At 48.8% G+C, this 23,091-nt stretch overlaps 1 protein-coding gene across 1 annotated transcript in view; it reads left to right on the forward strand.

The window, feature by feature from the left end:
- The first annotated feature begins 10,912 nt into the window (after positions 1-10,912).
- Positions 10,913-23,091, forward strand: part of LOC140106457 (uncharacterized) — a 36,358-nt gene continuing 24,179 nt past the window's right edge. The window contains exons 1-5 of the mRNA XM_072130903.1: positions 10,913-11,103; positions 14,071-14,201; positions 14,275-14,375; positions 14,448-14,553; positions 16,058-17,160. Coding sequence (XP_071987004.1) covers positions 14,171-14,201; positions 14,275-14,375; positions 14,448-14,553; positions 16,058-17,160 — 1,341 coding nt within the window. The 5' untranslated portion in view covers positions 10,913-11,103; positions 14,071-14,170. The remainder of the gene's footprint in view (positions 11,104-14,070; positions 14,202-14,274; positions 14,376-14,447; positions 14,554-16,057; positions 17,161-23,091) is intronic.

Raw genomic sequence — 23,091 nt, forward strand, 5'->3', positions numbered from 1 at the left:
CAGGGGCATCCTCTACACCTAGAGGAGAGGAGGTTTTACTATCACCATAGACAGGGGGCATCCTCTACACCTAGAGGAGAGGAGGATCTACCATCACCACAGACAGGGGGCATCCTCTACACCTAGAGGAGAGGAGGCTCTACCATCACCATAGACAGGGGCATCCTCTACACCTAGAGGAGAGGAGGTTCTACCATCACTATAGACAGGGGGCATCCTCTACACCTAGAGGAGAGGAGGTTCTACCATCACCATAGACAGGGGGCATCCACTACACCTAGAGGAGAGGAGGTTCTACCATCACCATAGACAAGGGGGCATCCTCTACACCTAGAGGAGAGGAGGTTCTACCATCACCATAGACAGGGGCATCCTCTACACCTAGAGGAGAGGAGGTTCTACCATCACCATAGACAGGGGGCATCCTCTACACCTAGAGGAGAGGAGGCTCTACCATCACCATAGACAGGGGCATCCTCTACACCTAGAGGAGAGGAGGTTCTACCATCACTATAGACAGGGGGCATCCTCTACACCTAGAGGAGAGGAGGTTCTACCATCACCATAGACAGGGGGCATCCACTACACCTAGAGGAGAGGAGGTTCTACCATCACCATAGACAAGGGGGCATCCTCTACACCTAGAGGAGAGGAGGTTCTACCATCACCATAGACAGGGGCATCCTCTACACCTAGAGGAGAGGAGGTTCTACCATCACCATAGACAGGGGGCATCCTCTACACCTAGAGGAGAGGATGTTCTACCATCACCATAGACAGGAGGCATCCTCTACACCTAGAGGAGAGGAGGTTCTAACATCACCATAGACAGGGGACATCCTCTACACCTAGAGGAGAGGAGGTTCTATCATCACCATAGACAGGGGGCATCCTCTACACCTAGAGGAGAGGAGGTTCTACCATCACCATAGACAGGGGACATCCTCTACACCTAGAGGAGAGGAGGTTCTACCATCACCATAGACAGGGGGCATCCTCTACACCTAGAGGAGAGGAGGTTCTACCATCACCATAGACAGGGGACATCCTCTACACCTAGAGGAGAGGAGGTTCTACCATCACCATAGACAGGGGGCATCCTCTACACCTAGAGGAGAGGAGGTTCTACCATCACCATAGACAGGGGGCATCCTCTACACCTAGAGGAGAGGAGGTTCTACTATCACCATAGACAGGGGGCATCCTCTACACCTAGAGGAGAGGAGGTTCTACCATCACCATAGACAGGGGGCATCCTCTACACCTAGTGGAGAGGAGGTTCTACCATCACCATAGACAGGAGGCATCCTCTACACCTAGAGGAGAGGAGGTTCTACCATCACCATAGACAGGAGGCATCCTCCACACCTAGAGGAGAGGAGGTTCTACCATCACCATAGACAGGAGGCATCCTCTACACCTAGAGGAGAGGAGGTTCTACCATCACCATAGACAGGAGGCATCCTCTACACCTAGAGGAGAGGAGGTTCTAACATCACCATAGACAGGGGACATCCTCTACACCTAGAGGAGAGGAGGTTCTATCATCACCATAGACAGGGGGCATCCTCTACACCTAGAGGAGAGGAGGTTCTACCATCACCATAGACAGGGGGCATCCTCTACACCTAGAGGAGAGGAGGTTCTACCATCACCATAGACAGGGGGCATCCTCTACACCTAGAGGAGAGGAGGTTCTACCATCACCATAGACAGGGGGCATCCTCTACACCTAGAGGAGAGGAGGTTCTACCATCACCATAGACAGGGGGCATCCTCTACACCTAGAGGAGAGGAGGTTCTACCATCACCATAGACAGGGGGCATCCTCTACACCTAGAGGAGAAGAGGTTCTACCATCACCATAGACAGGGGGCATCCTCTACACCTAGAGGTGAGGAGGTTCTACCATCACCATAGACAGGGTGTATCCACTACACCTAGAGGAGAGGAGGTTCTACCATCACCATAGACAGGAGGCATCCTCTACACCTAGAGGAGAGGAGGTTCTACCATCACCATAGACAGGGGGCATCCTCTACACCTAGAGGTGAGGAGGTTCTACCATCACCATAGACAGGGTGTATCCACTACACCTAGAGGAGAGGAGGTTCTACCATCACCATAGACAGGGGGCATCCTCTACACCTAGAGGGGAGGAGGTTCTACCATCACCATAGACAGGGTGTATCCACTACACCTAGAGGAGAGGAGGCTCTACCATCACCATAGACAGGGGCATCCTCTACACCTAGAGGAGAGGAGGTTCTACCATCACCATAGACAGGAGGCATCCTCTACACCTAGAGGAGAGGAGGTTCTACCATCACCATAGACAGGAGGCATCCTCTACACCTAGAGGAGAGGAGGTTCTACCATCACCATAGACAGGGGGCATCCTCTACACCTAGAGGAGAGGAGGTTCTACCATCACCATAGACAGGAGGCATCCTCTACACCTAGAGGAGAGGAGGTTCTACCATCACCATAGACAGGGGGCATCCTCTACACCTAGAGGAGAGGAGGTTCTACCATCACCATAGACAGGGGACATCCTCTACACCTAGAGGAGAGGAGGTTCTACCATCACCATAGACAGGGGGCATCGTCTACACCTAGAGGAGAGGAGGTTCTACCATCACCATAGACAGGGGGCATCCTCTACACCTAGAGGAGAGGAGGTTCTACCATCACCATAGACAGGGGGCATCCTCTACACCTAGAGGAGAGGAGGTTCTACCATCACCATAGACAGGGGACATCCTCTACACCTAGAGAGGAGAGGAGGTTCTACCATCACCATAGACAGGGGCATCCTCTACACCTAGAGGAGAGGAGGTTCTACCATCACCATAGACAGGGGGTATCCTCTACACCTAGAGGAGAGGAGGCTCTATCATCACCATAGACAGGGGGCATCCTCTACACCTAGAGGAGAGGAGGCTCCACCATCACCATAGACAGGAGGCATCCTCTACACCTAGAGGAGGTTCTATCATCATAGACAGGGATCTACCTAGAGATAAGGTGGTTCTACCATCACGGTCCCCGCCTTACAGGCACTCGACTTACAGATGACCCCAAATTACAAACGGCCCTCTGGATGCCTTTCTTATCACATTTTAAGGTTAAAAAAAAACACTTTGTAAATCTTATAGATTAGTTTGACATTACAGACCCTATAAGGGTACACAAGGTCATTAAGTTATCGTTTTTCATAGATACGGGTTCCAGGAGCATAGGAAGGGAGAGTTGTCCACAAAACCTCCTGAAAGGCACAACACTCGCCCAAAATCCTGAATAGTTAAAAGTCCCCTTTCACTCACCTCAGTGAAACAGAGTCAGATCAATACAGTTATCACCAGCTCTCATTAGATATAATTCCATTATGGGCCAGAAGCCAACCCAGGTAGTGTGTGTGTGTGTGTATATATATATGTGTATGTATATAACCGAATTATGGAAATGGGGATTTGTGGTTTAATATAAAAGAACAACGTAAGTTAAAATTATATATTTAATTGCCTCAAAGGACATCTGTCATCAGGTCTGTGTCACTTGTCCTGTCACCTCTTCCTGTTGGAGCAGCTCACAAGGATCCATCACAGCCTTTATCTAGTTATTTCATGCATTAATCATTGTAAAATCATCTTTTCTTTATTATGTAAATGAGGCTGGTCACATGGTCAGAGGCAGTGATGTCACCCCTGTTACCCCTCCCCTCTCCTCCCCCTGCTCATGTCTGTGTGTAATGTGTACTGGGGTACCTAGATATATTACATGCCTTTTTTTAGGTCTTGTGCGTATTATAACGCACAATACAAAGACAGCTAAGTTGTCCACTGCACTACAGAAAAGTGTTTTTTTTTTAATTTATTATTTAGCAATGCAAGAATTGTCCCATGGAAGAAACTATTAACGTATAGGTCAAAAATGTCAGACTGCCGGCAGAACAGCGAACTGTGTTCATATTACATGCCATATATCACTATGATGAAATTAGTCCAGTCCTTGGACCAGGATTCAAGGACTAACCATGGACAGTGTTTCTAGTCTAATAGTGGGCAGAGACATTACCAAGTGATTGTGGTAGAAACAACTAGTTGCTACAGTGACTTAAAGCCGTAAAGTGTTTGGGGGCCAAGTTCAAACCTTTTTATTGTAAAGGTTGGATTCTGTTTTTTTTTTACTTCCCTTCCTCCACCATTAGCTGCATGTGGGGCTGGTGGGGGCCAAAACACAGATTTAGGCTTCCCGCTCACCTCCTAGAGTCTGCAAATACAGTATAAAAAGACATTGCCCATTTCAAATCGCCTCCCTTTCCATAGAACTGATATAAAACTAAACACATATAATCATAACATGTTAGGAATCCCAAAACTCACATTCTATCAAAATATTAAAAAAAAAGTTATTCCTGGCGATTAACCCCTTAAGGACGCAGCCATTTTACAACTTAAGGCTCAGTCCCATTTTTTGGATTCTGACTTGCGTCGCTTTATATGGTTATAACTTTTGAACTCTGTTACTTATCAAAGCGATTCTGAGAATGTTTTTTCCCCACATGTTGTACTTCATTTTAGTGGTAAATGTTGGATGATAAAGTTTTGCGTTTATTTTCCAAAAAAAAAGAGAAAAAATTATGATTTTTTTTGAAAAATTTCACTTTTTAAAATTCTAAATCATTACATTTTCAGGCAGAAGATTTACCACCTAAATAAGTTGTTGAATAACATTTCCCCATTTGTCTTCTTTACATTTTCATCATTTTTAAAGTGTCTGGATAATATATTTTGATGTCACGCGGCTTACAAATAGAATAGCGATTTTCCGTATTTTCAGAATTTACTCTTTTGCGGATAAATACTGTTTTGAATGAAATTTTACATATTTAGCATCAAAACCCCCCTATATAACCAACCCCCTTGAGATCTTCATAGTAATTGAATCAAAATGGAGGTGAAATTTGGAATGGTCAAATTGTGACGGTTATACGTTCATTTAGCTCTAAAATTTACACATTTCCAAAAGATAAAAATAGAAAACTCACCTTACAATTTGTTCTGCAATTTCTCCCAAGTACAGAGACCCCCCACATGTGGCCGTTACTTCTCCCAAGTACAGAGACCCCCCACATGTGGCCATTACTTCTCCCGAGTACAGAGACCCCCCACATGTGGCCATTACTTCTCCCGAGTGCAGAGACACCCCACATGTGGCCATTACTTCTCCCGAGTGCAGAGACCCCCCACATGTGGCCATTACTTCTCCTGGGTACAGAGACCCCCCACATGTGGCTGTTACTTCTCCTGGGTACAGAGACCCCCCACATGTGGCCATTACTTCTCCTGGGTACAGAGACCCCCCACATGTGGCTGTTACTTCTCCCGAGTACAGAGACCCCCCACATGTGACTGTTACTTCTCCCGAGTGCAGAGACCCCCCACATGTGGCCATTACTTCTCCTGGGTACAGAGACCCCCCACATGTGGACGTTACTCATTTTATGGGCGCACAGCGAGGCGCAGAAGGGAAGGAGCGCCCTGCAGCTGCCAGTTTTTTTTAGTTTTCTTGTTGCCTCCTTTTGCAGGCTATAAAATTTTCACTTTTTAGTTATTGCTCTATCTTTTTGCGGTGTGCGGCCCGGATCGGTGTCACACATGTGTGGCACCATATCCCCGCCGTGCCGCTATTGCCGTCCTGGCCGCATGTACGTCCCCGCAGACGGCCATGTGAATAAGCCCTAAGCCAGATTGTCAGATCCTACGTAACTGCTTGACTCAGCGCAGTGTCTCTAGCTGACTTTGTATTATAGTTTGCAGCTTGGTGTATATCTAGCTCGTGTGCTTGTAACTCTTTATTTTTACAATACATTCATTAGACAGTGTTACACATTAACATTAGAATACTAGCGCTGCTCATCTATTTCCTTGCGGTGATGTGTGTTAGACTCTGCACATCCTATCTCCTTTGTGCTTAGTGTGTTTATAATTTTTGTGCTTGTAGCTCTTTTTGTTCCCAATACACTAATTAGACCGTGTTACACATTAACATAAAGCCTAGACAGCTCGTGTGCTGTGCATGCAGTGTCTGTATGACAGGTTCAGATTTTTACATCCTATTCAGACTTGCTGCGTTAACTGTTTTACGCTTCTGGTTCAAGTTGTCTATGCAGGAAATGAGCACAATCTCTGGGTGCACGTGTCTATAGGCATAAGGGTACATACACACGTGGTATGCCCCCTCCTCCCTCCATAGAAAACAGCGGCACACGTGCTCTATCTTGTTGTTTCGGTGTGCGGCCCGGATCGGTGCCAAACGCGTGGCACCGGATCCCCGCCGTGCCGCTATGGGGACATGTACGGCCCCGCAGACGCCAGTGTGAATGAGCCCTAAACTACATTACAATGAAGCTACTGCTTAGGGTGAAGACACACGTGGCATTTTTAGTTCGTGCGTTTTCAGATCGTTAAAAAACGCATGCGTTTTTGTCCGTTTGTAATTGCGCAAATTTGGAAAAACTGACAAAACGCATGCGTTTTCAAAAAACGGATGCGCTTTTTAACGATCTGAAAACGCACTAACTAAAAACAGCCCAAAAACGCCACGTGTGTCTTCACCTAACAGGTTCGGACTTGCTAGGGAAGCTATTGTATTACAGTTTTTATTCACACTAGCTATGAAGATTGTGCTCAATCTGTGGGTAAGTATGTCTATGTACGTAGGCTGCCTTACGAAGTTACATTAACACTTTTATCATAAGCTCGTATTCCATGGCATAGTAGTAAGTAGGGGACGCAAAGTCTGTGTTTGCAACTATTTCTATTATCTACAGTCATATAATGGCTATTTGCACATACCCATCAATGAAGCTCCTGGGTTCTAGGTTGTGGTCAGTCTCCCCAACGCACGTTTCCACCGCTTCCTTGTACCCCCTGAGGAAGAGGTGGTAACGCGAAACGAGTGTTGGGGAGATTGACCACAACCTAGAACCCAGGAGCTTCATTGATGGGTATGTGCAAATAGCCATTATATGACTGTAGATAATAGAAATAGTTGCAAACACAGACTTTGTGTCGCATTGTAATTGTGTTAATTGATAGTTCATCCGTGGCTATGCCGACCCAGTTAAATCTAAATGCACTACGCACATATATATATGTTGAATCATACTCCTGGATGTCCTTTTTGGTTTGATGGCAATATATTCTTTTTGGAGTCCTATTCTTGATGTTTTTAAACTGTCTGTGTTCTGTAATTTTGAATGAAATTTTCTGTAATAAAGAATTAATTTGTTAGACCGGTCCCATATGCAGGTCCCATACGTTCTCACATTTTGAACATAGAATTGTATACTACTCATATGTTCCAGTTTTAGATCCAATAAACCTCTATATTGTATACCTGGTGTACAGTGTGAGTAGGTGCTGGGTGTTTTCATTTCAATCCCTTTTTGTATATTGGTACAGGTTAGGCACCTGTATATTACCTGTTAGCACCTGCACTGTCCCACTATTACTTAGAGTCTGCGGGGCAAGGCTAGTGCAGTCCTAAAGGAAAACTACCGCATGGATGAAGCGTTTCTAAACCGAGCACAGCGCCACGCTGCCCGCACCTCCAGAACCGGAATCCGTTTATCATCCGATAAGGTTTGGGTGCAATACAACGACGTATACTGACAGACAAGACAGTGACTGCCACAGCCAGAATAACAATAAAATATAAAATATAAGTGCATCTCCGCTCATCGCTCACACCTTATCACTTGCCCAGTTCCTGTTTTGTGAGCCCTAGATGAGGCCGAGGCCACAGGCCCGGCTATTGGGGATCCTCCATTACTAAAACTGGGGCAAACAGACCACAAATACGACGTCCACAAGACACAGACACCGACCAACACACACTAGTACATCTCCTGGAATTTACATGAGAGATTTCTCCTCATATTACACCCCCCCCAGCACCTCCTCCTCCTCCTCATATTACACACCCCCCCAGCACCTCCTCCTCCTCCTCATATTACACCCCCCCCAGCACCTCCTCCTCCTCATATTACACACCCCCCCAGCACCTCCTCCTCCTCCTCATATTACACCCCCCCAGCACCTCCTCCTCCTCATATTACACCCCCCCCAGCACCTCCTCCTCCTCATATTACACCCCCCCCAGCACCTCCTCCTCCTCATATTACACCCCCCCAGCACCTCCTCCTCCTCATATTACACCCCCCCAGCACCTCCTCCTCCTCATATTACACCCCCCCAGCACCTCCTCCTCCTCATATTACACCCCCCCAGCACCTCCTCCTCCTCATATTACACCCCCCCAGCACCTCCTCCTCCTCATATTACACCCCCCCCAGCACCTCCTCCTCCTCATATTACACCCCCCCAGCACCTCCTCCTCCTCATATTACACCCCCCCCCAGCACCTCCTCCTCCTCATATTACACCCCCCCCAGCACCTCCTCCTCCTCATATTACACCCCCCCAGCACCTCCTCCTCCTCATATTACACCCCCCCAGCACCTCCTCCTCCTCATATTACACCCCCCCCAGCACCACCTCCTCCTCCTCATATTACACCCCCCCAGCACCACCTCCTCCTCCTCATATTACACCCCCCCAGCACCACCTCCTCCTCCTCATATTACACCCCCCCAGCACCACCTCCTCCTCATGTTATCCCCCCAAGCACCTCCTCCTCCTCATGGTATTCCCCCCCAGCACCTCCTCCTCCTCATGTTATCCCCTCCAGCACCTCCTCCTCATGTTATCCCCTTCAGCACCTCCTCCTCCTCATGTTATCCCCCCAGCACCACCTCCTCATGTTATCCCCCCCTGCACCACCTCCTCCTCCTCATGTTATCCCCTTCAGCACCTCCTCCTCATGTTATCCCCCCAGCACCACCTCCTCCTCATGTTATCCCCCCCCAGCACCACCTCGTCCTCATGTTATCCCCCCAGCACCTCCTCCTCCTCATGTTATCCCCCCTAGCACCTCCTCCTCCTCATGTTATCCCCCCCTAGCACCTCCTCCTCCTCATGTTATCCCCCCAGCACCTCCTCCTCCTCATGTTATCCCCCCAGCACCTCCTCCTCATGTTATCCCCCCAGCACCTCCTCATGTTATCCCCCCAGCACCTCCTCCTCCTCATGTTATCCCCCCCTAGCACCTCCTCCTCATGTTATCCCCCCCTAGCACCTCCTCCTCATGTTATCCCCCCCCTAGCACCTCCTCCTCATGTTATCCCCCCTAGCACCTCCTCCTCCTCATGTTATCCCCCCAGCACCTCCTCCTCCTCATGTTATCCCCCCTAGCACCTCCTCCTCATGTTATCCCCCCAGCACCTCCTCATGTTATCCCCCCCAGCACCTCCTCCTCCTCATGTTATCCCCCCCTAGCACCTCCTCCTCCTCATGTTATCCCCCCCTAGCACCTCCTCCTCCTCATGTTATCCCCCCCTAGCACCTCCTCCTCCTCATGTTATCCCCCCCCTAGCACCTCCTCCTCATGTTATCCCCCCTAGCACCTCCCCCTCCTCATGTTATCCCCCCTAGCACCTCCCCCTCCTCCTGTTATCCCCCCCAGCGCCTCCTCCTCCTCATGTTATCCTCTTCAGCACCTCCTACTCATGTTATCCTCTTCAGCACCTCCTCCTCATGTTATCCCCTTCAGCACCTCCTCCTCCTCATGTTATTCCCCCAGCACCTCCTCCTCACGTTATCCCCTTCAGCACCTCCTCCTCCTCATGTTATTCCCCCAGCACCTCCTCCTCATGTTATCCCCCCCAGCACCTCCTCCTCATGTTATCCCCTTCAGCACCTCCTCCTCCTCATGTTATACCCCCAGCACCACCTCCTCATGTTATCCCCCCCCCAGCACCTCCTCCTCCTCATGTTATACCCCCAGCACCACCTCCTCATGTTATCCCCCCCCCAGCACCTCCTCCTCATGTTATCCCCTTCAGCACCTCCTCCTCATGTTATCCCCTTCAGCACCTCCTCCTCCTCATGTTATTCCCCCAGCACCTCCTCCTCATGTTATCCCCCCCAGCACCTCCTCCTCATGTTATCCCCTTCAGCACCTCCTCCTCCTCATGTTATACCCCCAGCACCACCTCCTCATGTTATCCCCCCCCCCAGCACCTCCTCCTCCTCATGTTATACCCCCAGCACCACCTCCTCATGTTATCCCCCCCCCCAGCACCTCCTCCTCATGTTATCCCCTTCAGCACCTCCTCCTCCTCATGTTATTCCCCCAGCACCTCCTCCTCATGTTATCCCCCCCAGCACCTCCTCCTCATGTTATCCCCTTCAGCACCTCCTCCTCCTCATGTTATACCCCCAGCACCACCTCCTCATGTTATCCCCCCCCCCAGCACCTCCTCCTCCTCATGTTATACCCCCAGCACCACCTCCTCCTCATGTTATACCCCCAGCACCACCTCCTCCTCCTCCTCATGTTATACCCCCAGCACCACCTCCTCATGTTATCCCCCCCCCCAGCACCTCCTCCTCCTCATGTTATACCCCCAGCACCACCTCCTCCTCATGTTATACCCCCAGCACCACCTCCTCCTCCTCCTCATGTTATACCCCCAGCACCACCTCCTCATGTTATCCCCCCCCCCCAGCACCTCCTCCTCGTTATCCCCCCTCCCCAGCACCTCCTCCTCGTTATCCCCCCCCCCAGCACCTCCTCCTCCTCCTCGTTATCCCCCCCCTCCTCCTCATCCCCCCCCCCCAGCACCTCCTCCTCGTTATCCCCCCCCCCCAGCACCTCCTCCTCGTTATCCCCCCCCCAGCACCTCCTCCTCCTCCTCCTCCTCCTCCTCATGTTATCTCAGACACAGCAGACGCCCGGCCGCCATCTCTGGGATAGCTGTACATTTTCCCGCGCTGCCTTGAATGTGTAGCCGTTGCTGAGGGATACGGACAGACGCTCGAGTCTGAAGCACATGACTTCCGAAGTCACGTGACTTTCCAGCTGCGAGGGAGAAAGGGGCGGTGCCTCCTACCTCTGGCGACAACGTCATCAGCTCGCGCCGTTCGTGCGGGGATGAGGAGGAGGAGGCGGCGGCTGAGGAGAAGGCGGTTGTCGGTGAGTGTGACCGGTACATTCCCGGGAGCGCATGTCCTAGTCGTGTCCGGCAGCAGTCATGTGACGGAATCTATCTCCGCCCACACCCCGGTATTGTATGCAAGATGACGTCACTACCGGCTCATTTATACTGATCTACTATACAGGTGCGGGGGATATCAAGGTAAAGGGATTCCACATCATGGCGGGAGGAGGGGCGTAGTCCGGGTGAGAGGTCACATGGTGGGCGCATCGCGGTGTTTTTCAATTTTTTAGAGAATATGCTGGGTGTATATAGGACGGGTGGCTCTGTGTATACTGGGCACGTGGGGGTATATAGGACGGGTGGCTCTGTGTATACTGGGCACGTGGGGGTATATAGGACGGGTGGCTCTGTGTATACTGGCTACATGGGGGTATATAGGACGGGTGGCTCTGTGTATACTGGGCACGTGGGGGTATATAGGACGGGTGGCTCTGTGTATACTGGGCACGTGGGGGTATATAGGACGGGTGGCTCTGTGTATACTGGGCACGTGGGGGTATATAGGACGGGTGGCTCTGTGTATACTGGGCATGTGGGGGTATATAGGACGGGTGGCTCTGTGTATACTGGCTACGTGGGGGTATATAGGACGGGTGGCTCTGTGTATACTGGCTACATGGGGGTATATAGGACGGGTGGCTCTGTGTATACTGGGCACGTGGGGGTATATTGGACGGGTGGCTCTGTGTATACTGGGCACGTGGGGGTATATAGGACGGGTGGCTCTGTGTATACTGGGCACGTGGGGGTATATAGGACGGGTGGCTCTGTGTATACTGGGCACGTGGGGGTATATAGGACGGGTGGCTCTGTGTATACTGGGCACGTGGGGGTATTTAGGATGGGTGGCTCGGTATATACTGGGTATATGGGTGTACATAGGATGGGTGGCTCGTTATATAAGTAGTGTAAACATGAACTTACTGTTAGAAGGGAAGTTGCACTAAAGGGTTAACATTTATATGACAGCCCTTAGATGCTGAACATCAGGAGAACACTGGTCAGGTCAAGGTGCTAGCGGCACCAGAGAGAGCAGGGGTCATAGAGGGTGGGAGTGTGAAACACAGATGGGTGCTAATGAATAACTGATCACGGGTGTCAAACACAAGACCTGCCGGCCATATCTGTCGCTCGGCCTTGTGTTATCCCGCCCGGCTCTTGTGTCCCTGCCCCTATTCTGCACTTGTCAGGAGGGCAGAATAGATGCTGAATCTGATACTCGCCTTGCTTCACGCCAGCAGCCATCTTCTTCAGCTTTTGACCGCTGAACACACCGGCTCTGGAGCCGGCACACCTGATGAGGTCATCACTTCATGTGTGCCAGCTACAGAGCCGGCCCATACAGCAGACGTGGGAGCGAGGCAAGGTGAGTAACAGAGGGCAGGGCTTCTGGGGGCATAGTGTCTATCGGGGTACAGTAATTGCTGGGGGCAGCAGCTACTGGGGGACAGTTTGGCCACTAGGGGAACTGTAACTGCTGGAGTGGCAGTTTGGCTACTGGGAGCAATATGACTGCTGGGGGCTGCTGGGAGAGTCCAGCTTTGTGGTTGCCCTCAAATGACTGATTGTAATGGTAATCTAATATAAATCTGAGTATGTCTACGTATGTATGTCCACTAAAGGAATCTGCGCCGACACATCACCACATTTGAAAACACCAAATTCTGCACAGCCGCTCTCTCTCTGACTCAGGGACCCTCATAGACCAAGTTTTGAGCCTAAATTTCACCCTGCGCTTTCCAATATCACCTTATTACCCACCATATACAGGAGCCATTGTCTACTGCTGCTGCGGTAGTTGGAAGCTGAGCCGGCATTGGTTGCTGTTCTGCCACAGGTCATTAATATGAGCTTTGAGCGGTTACTATAGGCTGTGGTGGTGAACCTATGGCACATGTGCCAGAGGTGGCACTCTAAGCCCTCAGTGGGCACTCAGGCTGTTGCCCCAGCACAGAATCCACCAGAGTTGAGGGATCCTCCTGCAGGTCCAGGTAGCCCTGGACATGAAGCATCTGGGTCTATACCTGAGACTGCAGAAAGAGAAGGTGAGGACATTGAAGCTCCTGCACTTGGCCCCACAATTCTTTCTGTTCAGAGAAGCTCCAATGGCAACCCAAATTTTCACACCCTCTGTCAGCGATATATCAGTGTCCTCATGACTGTTGAAAGTTGTGCTATAGCACGGAGCTGTGCTGGCACTTTGCAATAAATAAGTGGGTGTGGTTTGCATTTTAGGCACTCGGTATCTAAAAGGTTCGCCATCACTTCTATAAGCAATGAGTATAAGACGCTTATGTGTGAGATGGATAGAGATACAGAGATAGGGGGAGATTTATCAGAAATGTTTGAGGTAAAACTGTTCCAGTTGTCCATGGAAACCAATCAGAGATCAGCTGTAATTTTATATACAGCTGTGGGAAAATGAAACCTGAGCTCTGATTGGTTGCCATGGACAACTAGAACAGTTCTGCTCTCAGACACTTATGATAAATCTCCTGCAAAGTGACATTCGGATAGACAGTCACTGAAATGAGAGTGTCTGAGACAGGCAGTCACTCTCCTACACTCCAAAACATAGATTATGATTAGATTATGAGCCCCACTGGGGACAGGGACTGATTTGGCAAGCTCTTTGTAGCACTGCGTGATCTGTAAGCGCTATATAAATAATATTAATAAGCCATTATTATTAAAGAGACTGAAAGAGACAGTCAGTCAGACACAGAGAGAGTCAGAGAGATACATATAAAATATTTTTTGATAACCCATTCTACTTTGTTATAGCTTTTAGTTTTGTATAAATACTAAACAACTCAAGTCAATATATTTATACAGTAATAAAATGGCAGTCGGGCCCTTTGAGGCAACCACGAGGCGGATGTGTTGACTGGTTTCTTCCGTAGGCCGAGCCCCTACCTATAAAACTGTTTTCTTCTACACAGGATTTTTAATTTTAAGAATCCCATAGATGTGCGACAGACAGCAGAGGTGTATGTGGAGTAAAACTTAGCACCCAGGAGACTCCAGATCTAAGCTGCCATAATGGAGGAGCACAGTCCCCCCACATCACCAGGTAATGGGAAAGCTGCCTGAAGACTCATCATGTGTACAAGTATATTCACTCTAACCATGTGTGTTACCCACAGATGGATCCAGTGCGAGCCATACACCCGAGAGGTCTCCGAGTCCCAGCTCTTCTGAGGACTGGTCAGAGGAGGAGGAGGAGGAAGAGCCACAGGATGAGGAGGTACATCATGGGGACGAGGCGCCTGGGAGTCTGTGATTAAACCGGCTGTAATCCTGTCTGTATCTTTTGTAGATCAATAAACTGGTTATTGTTAAAGTGGAAAATGTAGAGGATGAAGAGGAGTATATGAGAAGCGATGGGCAATACTGCGAGGATTACACTTCAGATAACAGCCAAGGTGAGTGTGATTATGGCACCGGGAGGATGAGGGGGCAGAGTCCTCCGGAGAATTGGGTTTAGTCACATGACCACAACATAACTGCAGGACACGTACGTCTGCTCTCTCCTGGTGGCAGAAGGGTCAGGTAGCTGGATCATGCATATTAGAGGCTGTCCCTCTACTGGTTACTCATTACACAGTCCTAACAATAACTAACAACACAATTCACCTATTCTTCTAATACTGCCCCACACATCTCTTCAGCATCTTCTGCTTCTCCTCCGGCCGTCTCCAAGACATCGCCCATAATTCACCCACTCATGTAGCTTATGTGCCCTCACACCGGGGGCTCCTTCCACTTGTGCCAGGTCAGTGGAGTTTTGTGGCCTTTTTTTTTTACCTTATTTGTGCTTGTTTTTATGTGAACCCCATGTGATTAATGCTCTAGTAATAAATAACATTTTGTAATTGCCAATGACCCATGTAAATACACAGTAACCGTAAACAGTAAAAGCCTCTTAGTAGACCGCCCACATTAGCATGGATGCCCTTTAATTTCTAGTTGTCTGCGTAGTTCCCCTCTTTATTCTTGGTCCTTAAAATGTTTCCCTTCTCGTTCCTGTACAACAACATGGCTCCTTTTTCCCTTTGACTTTATTTGTATAAGTTGTTACGGAAACATGTGAGCCCTGCCCAAAAATAGAACTGCAAGGCAGTGTTTACATTATCCCATTTGTGGTCCAGTACCTGGGATGGTATCAGCACCATTTGCATGTATGTCCATCGTGGAGCATGATGTGGGCCTCTTCTCCAGTGTCATGCTGGCCGCCAGTGATGAGTAAAGGTCTGATATATATATTTCTCATATTTGGTTACTCAAGGAGACAAATCGGTGAATGGTTGCTCTCAAGCAGGAACCCTGTAGTACTACAGGGACTAGGAAAACCTCTTCAAACAGAACACACATTGGACCTGCTACTTAATGGAGAGAAACCATGTGCTGATCTCATTACTTGAGTAAAACAAAGGAAATCTACCACTAAAATCCTTCATGATAAACCTGACTGTGGTCATTTGCTTATATTTGTTATCCATAGCCTCCTTCCTTCTAAAATCAGCATTATGCTAATAATGCCTGAAAGACCTCGGAGTGCTACAGAACCCCGGTGGCCATAGTTTCACAGGCTGTTACGCTGTGCAGAGCACTTCCCTCTCCCTGATATAATCTAACACAGTGGGAGGGGGGGGGAGGAGTGCTGAGGAGCAGACAATGTAACACTTTGCCTAAAGCATGGAGGGGCTCTAGTAACAACCCCCAGAGCCTTTAAGACTCATTAGCATAACAATAAAAGTTGCTTTTAGAAGGAAGGAGGCCATGGATAACAAATATAAGAAGATACCACAGTCCTGGTGCCTGGAGCTACGTGCAATGTCCCTGGTTTATCAGGATGGATTGTGATGGTAGATTTCCTTAAACCTTAATCCAATGACCTTCCTCTGACCTTGTCATTTACTCTAACAGATGGAGAACCTAGTGGGAAGAACTTAGAATTTAAGACTGAAGATAATGAAGAAGAGGAATACCCCAGCAGCCCCCCTGATTACTGTAATGATGATGATGATGATGATGTTGTGGATGATGAGGATGATTGTCCTGATACACAAAAGTTAGATGATGCCGGTGAGACCTTCTTTACATGCGTTGATTGTGGCAAGTGTTTTAGCCAAAGAATAAACCTCTTGAGACACCAGAAGATACACAAGGGAGATAAACCCTTCCCATGTGCCATGTGTGGGAAGTGCTTCACCCACAAGTCCGATGTGGTTCGGCATCAGAGGATCCATACAGGGGAGCGGCCATTTCCCTGCTTGCAGTGTGGAAAGTCTTTTTCCCAGAAATCTGTTCTCATTCAGCACCAGAGGATTCACAACGGTGAGAAGCCGTTTTCATGCGCCGAGTGTGGCCGCAGCTTTACCCAGAAGTCTATCCTTATTAAACATCAAAAGGTTCACACGGAGGAGCGGCCATTCTCCTGCCCCATGTGTGGGAAGTGCTTTACCAGGAAGTCCGTTCTCCTCGAGCACCAGCGCAGTCACTTCAGTGAGAATCCCTTCCCTTGCTTTGATTGCGGACAGTTTTTCGTGGAGAAGGCCGATCTTGATGAACATCAGGTCATTCACAACAGCGAGAAGCCTTTTTCATGTTCTCAGTGTGACAAATATTTTAAGTTCAAATCGGATCTGGTCCGACATGAGCGAATCCACACGGGGGAGAAACCATTTTCCTGCGCAGAATGCGGGAAGTGTTTTTCGCAGAAATCGGATGTCGTCATACACCAGAGAATTCATAAAGGAGAGAAGCCCTTTCTGTGCAACGAATGCGGCAAATCCTTCACCCAGAAGTCTGTGCTCCTGAATCACCAGATAATGCACACGGGACAGAAGCCCTTCTGCTGCAACGACTGCGGCAAGTTCTTCACTCGCAAGTCCAATCTCATTAAACATCAGTCCATGCACACGGGCGTCAAGCCGTTCCTATGTAATGCCTGTGGTAAAAGCTTCACCCGGAGATCTCGCTTCCTCAAACATCAGGAAAATCACATGAAACCTGGCGACGCTGGATGCTAGATCTCCCTAAGGCTCTGCGGCGAGTCGTCTTCCTCCTTGTGATGATCAGGAGCAGCTCTTCCACATCTGAATGTCACTGCCTCGTCTACAGTTGTTCACTGTAATTTTTTTCAACTTGACTGATAAACTATCGAAGGAATTGACTAATTTTATCCAAAACTCCCTACCCTAAAACACACACAAGGCGCTTGCATACGAGTCTTGTGGTTTTTTCCATCCGATTTTATGGTCTGAACTTTCGAAGCATATTGAGAAATTGTCTTGCACAGACTGTCGTGTTGTTTGATGTCTGTCCTTGTCTATTTCATGTCAGATGAATTGTATTAATTGGGGTTTATTGTGCTCTTTTAGGTGTATTCTGTTTGATGAAACCTTATACATGATCTTTGCACCGGGCTGCGTGTGGTCCCTGCCGTTCCTTATTCAGCATGTGAATGGCCACTGCAATCTCAACCTTCTTTTGCTCATGTGATGACCAGTTGGCATTGCCAGTGGACCTCCACTTACCAATCAAAGTGTAAATCACAGACACAGGTAGCCTCACACCTTTAGGTACTGTCAGAATTCAGCAATTCTGCTCAGCACACGGACTTAAAGGTTAGAAGACACAAGCGGGCTTGATCTGTGAGTCCTGGACTGTGCGCTGGCTGGATGTCATGGGTTGGATTCTAATCCCATAGTTATGAAAGAAGTAGCTACTTTAAAACCTGATAAGAGACTGTAATCATGTTCTCCATTCAAAGCAGGTACTCCTTATACCATTAGATCCCAACCACCGGGCCACGGCCAAAAGAACTTAAAGGACATCTACCACCAGGATGAAAGACTGAATGCAAATGAGCCTGAGGGGCTCTAGGCTCCATTAACACCTATGGCCTCACATTCATTTGCATACATTCCTTAGATGCCCCTTAAGAAGAAAAACTGTATACTTACCGACAACCCTTCTCTTTTCCACGCGGCACAAGGTTCTTCTTTGCCCTGCGGTTTCCCAGCAGACAGCTAGGGGCACATCTATTTGCGCTGTCCGTGCGCACATATTATGACACATCCTATGACGACATAAGTGTGTGTGCATGGAACCATAACTGATTTAATGAGCCATTCGCAGTTTCACCGTAAAGAATAGTACGGGCATTTTAGATCCGGGGACTTGCTCAGTGTGTGGTTTGTAATATCTCGCTCCCAACAGGGGCCAAGGTTCGTGGACATTGTGCGTATTTGTGTAAAGCCAAGTTTAAGGGCTAAAACAAACACATTCAGCCTATAAAATATGTAACATATGTTGGTCACTGCAATAGTGACAGTTACTACAATGCCTTGGAACCCACTGTGAGACTCAATTTCTGTGCAGTATGTAATACACGTAATTCACCAGATTATTCCCTCACCCCAATATGTCTGGTAATGCTTGTTAGCTGTGGAAAGATGTGGAGAAGGGCTGTTAACAATCCCACACTAAACAATTCTGGCTCCAAAAATAGGGACTGCTTTCACAGAATATGCTACATAAACTCCCAGGGCAGATACTAGGTATTTTGGGGGCCCCCCTGACATGTTAAAGAGAACCCGTCATGCAAAATAACCCCCCTAAACTAAATAGATTTTCATAAACTGCCATTAGAGAGCATTGCCTCTATCCCTTCATTGTCCCTCTACATGCCTGTAATCCTAAGCAATGAGGTCCTAAAGCTGTATGCAAATGACCTGTGAAATGTCCAATGAGTCATTAGCATATTCAAGCTGTCCACTCTATTCATGAGTGGGAGGCACAGCCACACCCCCAGTGACTGACTGACAGCCTGTATAATGATGTGAGGCTGTATAATGATGCTTCCTGGTGCTGGTGGCCACACCCCGTGCAGCCTGTGTGTGTATGAGATACTCCTATACACATGACTGACAGCCTGTATAATGGTGTGAGGCTGTTGGCCACGCCCCCTGCAGCCTGTGTGTGCATGTGTGTGTTTAGGAGAGATACAGCAGCTCCAGGCAGCCATGTTACAGCAGAACATGTCAGATTCATGTGTAGCTGATGTCTGTGTCTCTCACCTGTATATTAGGAGGATGCAGCACACACACCAGCAATGCTTTACTATACATTACACACAGACATGAGCAGGGGGAGGAGATGGGAGGGGTAACAGGGGTGACATCACTGCCTCTGACCATGTGACCAGCCTCATTTACATGATAAAAAATAGATGATTTTACAATGATTAATGTATGAAATAACTAGATAAAGGCTGCGATGGATCCTTGTGAGCTGCTCCATCAGGTAGAGGTGACAGGACTAGTGACACAGACCTGATGACAGGTGCCCTTTAAGTTTCCATCTCATACTATACCACATCAACTGAGTTTAGAACTATCATGGGCCCTGGGCTGTAAAGAGATACCAGCTACTACATAAATACTTACCAGAGCCAAGGTCTACAACTCATGTTACTCCATAGATAAGTTATTAGAACTAAGTTTATTACATAGAAGCAGCACTGGAACTAAGATTCTTACATTGATAGAAAACCAGAACCAACTTTGCTAAATCAATATATAACCAGAACCAAGATCACTATATTAAAATGTTATTCAAGCGAAAAGTTGAATCCTCCAGGACACGAAGAACGTTGTAAAAGCGAGTTCCTTTAGAATTGACAAAAATAAAATCCAAATGTAGCATAAAAAGTAGGTGAACCTATGCATTTCAGGCCTTGACTTATGGCCCTTACTCATGGTCTCTGTACGCGGTTCAGGCCTTCACATATGGCCCTTATTTTTGAGACCACGAGTAAGGGCCGGAACCGTGTACAGAGACCACGAGTAAGGGCCGTATGTGGAGGCCTGAAATCTAACGCAAAACCATGTGTCAGGTAGCAAAGAAAATATCATCTTTATTGACAAAAAATGCAAATATAAATATATGCAACAACTGATCAGACAAAACAATATAAAAACAGTAACAAAACAACGCAGGAGAGACAGAGACACCTGATAATGTCTTTCAGTTATAATAGTCAAAATTTACATGAAACAATTGTAGAAAATTGCAGAATCAACCCATATGAAAAGGCCGCTCTTTTGCAGCCAGATACATCTAGATGGAAGACGGTCTAATACTAACCCGTTACCGTCAATTATACAGAACCATAACCAAGTCAATAAATCAAGTTTTAAGTTCGTAAAAAGAATGTTAAAAATAATCTCATAACACAATCCCTGATTAACCATTTCAATTAAAAAAAAATAAGTCTTCAGTCTAGTCCACAAAATCCACCATAGTCCAGCACATACAAGCCCCTCAATGGCAAGCACAGGAAGGACCCCCACAACCAAACACAGGACCCCCACCGGCAAACACAGATCTACCCCCCCTTAGTGTACCCCACTAACAAACACAGACCTACCCCCCCCCTTAGTGTACCCCACTAACAAACAGACCTACCCCCCCTTAGTGTACCCCACTAACAAACAGACCTACCCCCCCTTAGTGTACCCCACTAACAAACACCTACCCCCCCTTAGTGTACCCCACTAAACAGACCTACCCCCCTTAGTGTACCCCACTAACAAACACAGACCTTACAGCCCCCCTTGTCTGTGTATGTGGGGGAAGCTGTCTGGTCTGGGGTCTTTGCCAGTCTATATTGGGGGGTGGGCTGTCTTGTCTGTGTATATGGGGAAACTGTCTGGTCTGGGGTCTCTGCCTGTATATACGGGGGGAGCTGTCTGGTCTGTGTATATGGGGGAAGCTGTCTGGTCTGGGGTCTCTGCCTGTATATACGGGGGGAGCTGTCTGGTCTGGACCAGACAGCCCCCCCCCCATATACACAGGCAGAGACCCCAGACCAGACAGCCCCCCATATACACAGCCAGAAACCCCACACCAGACAGCTTCCCCCATATACACAGGCAGAGACCCCAGACCAGACAGCCCCCCCCCCCCCCCCCCCCCATATACACAGGCAGAGACCCCAGACCAGACAGCCCCCCCCCCATATATACAGGCAGAGACCCCAGACCAGACAGCCCCCCCCCCATATATACAGGCAGAGACCCCAGACCAGACAGCCCCCCCCCCCATATACACAGGCAGAGACCTCAGACCAGACAGCCCCCCCCCCATATATACAGGCAGAGACCCCAGACCAGACAGCCCCCCCCCCATATATATACAGGCAGAGACCCCAGACCAGACAGCCCCCCCCCCCCATATATACAGGCAGAGACCCCAGACCAGACAGCGCCCCCCCATATATACAGGCAGAGACCCCAGACCAGACAGCTTCCCCCATATATACAGGCAGAGACCCCAGACCAGACAGCCCACCCCCCATATACACAGGCAGAGACCCCAGACCAGACAGCCCACCCCCCATATACACAGGCAGAGACCCCAGACCAGACAGCCCACCCCCCATATACACAGGCAGAGACCCCAGACCAGACAGCCCACCCCCCATATACACAGGCAGAGACCCCAGACCAGACAGCGCCCCCCCCCCCACCCCATATACACAGGCAGAGACCCCAGACCAGACAGCTTCCCCCATATATACAGGCAGAGACCCCAGACCAGACAGCGCCCCCCCCCCACCCCATATACACAGGCAGAGACCCCAGACCAGACAGCTTCCCCCATATATACAGGCAGAGACCCCAGACCAGTCAGCTTCCCCCATGTATACAGGCAGCCCACCCCTAACTGGCTCACCACGCCCCCTTTAACCCGATACAATGGAGGGTCGTGACTGTCCTGCGGCTCCCTATTATACTGTATACAGGAGCCAGAAGAGCCATGACAGGCAGCAGAGGAGCCTCCTCTCCCGCACTGCACACTGACCCGGGCAGACAAGCCGGCAGTCACCCGAGCTCACGGCACGTCACGTGCGAAACGAACTCACGTGACCCAGTGACGTCAGGAACAACAAGGAGCCATCCGGGAACGATGAGAGGAGATGCAGGTGAGTCTCTGCTGTCACCTCATCCTCTCTGATATCACCTCTCCTAGTCCTCCATAACTACAAGCCCCATCATCCTCTCATATAGTCAGTCCTCCATAACTACAAGCCCCATCATCCTCTCATATAGTCAGTCCTCCATAACTACAAGCCCCATCATCCTCTCATATAGTCAGTCCTCCATAACTACAAGCCCCATCATCCTCTCATATAGTCAGTCCTCCATAACTACAAGCCCCATCATCCTCTCATATAGTCAGTCCTCCATAACTACAAGCCCCATCATCCTCTCATATAGTCAGTCCTCCATAACTACAAGCCCCATCATCCTCTCATATAGTCAGTCCTCCATAACTACAAGCCCCATCATCCTCTCATATAGTCAGTCCTCCATAACTACAAGCCCCATCATCCTCTCATATAGTCAGTCCTACATAACTACAAGCCCCATCATCCTCTCATATAGTCAGTCCTCTGTAGCTATAACTACAAGTCCTATCATCCTCTCATATAGTCAGTCCTCTGTAGCTATAACTACAAGCCCCATCATCCTCTCATATAGTCAGTCCTCCATAACTACAAGCCCCATCATCCTCTCATATAGTCAGTCCTCTATAACTACAAGCCCCATCATCCTCTCATATAGTCAGTCCTCTATAACTACAAGCCCCATCATCCTCTCATATAGTCAGTCCTCCATAACTACAAGCCGCATCATCCTCTCAAATAGTCAGTCCTCCATAACTACAATCCCCATCATCCTCTCATATAGTCAGTCCTCCATAACTACAAGCCCCATCATCCTCTCATATAGTCAGTCCTCTATAACTACAAGCCCCATCATCCTCTCATATAGTCGGTCCTCTATAACTACAAGCCCCGTCATCCTCTCATATAGTCAGTCCTCTATAACTACAAGCCCCATCATCCTCTCATATAGTCAGTCCTCTATAACTGCAAGCCCCATCAT

Source organism: Engystomops pustulosus, chromosome 11 (assembly GCF_040894005.1).
Source record: "Engystomops pustulosus chromosome 11, aEngPut4.maternal, whole genome shotgun sequence".
NCBI classification, from domain to species: Eukaryota; Metazoa; Chordata; class Amphibia; order Anura; family Leptodactylidae; genus Engystomops; species Engystomops pustulosus.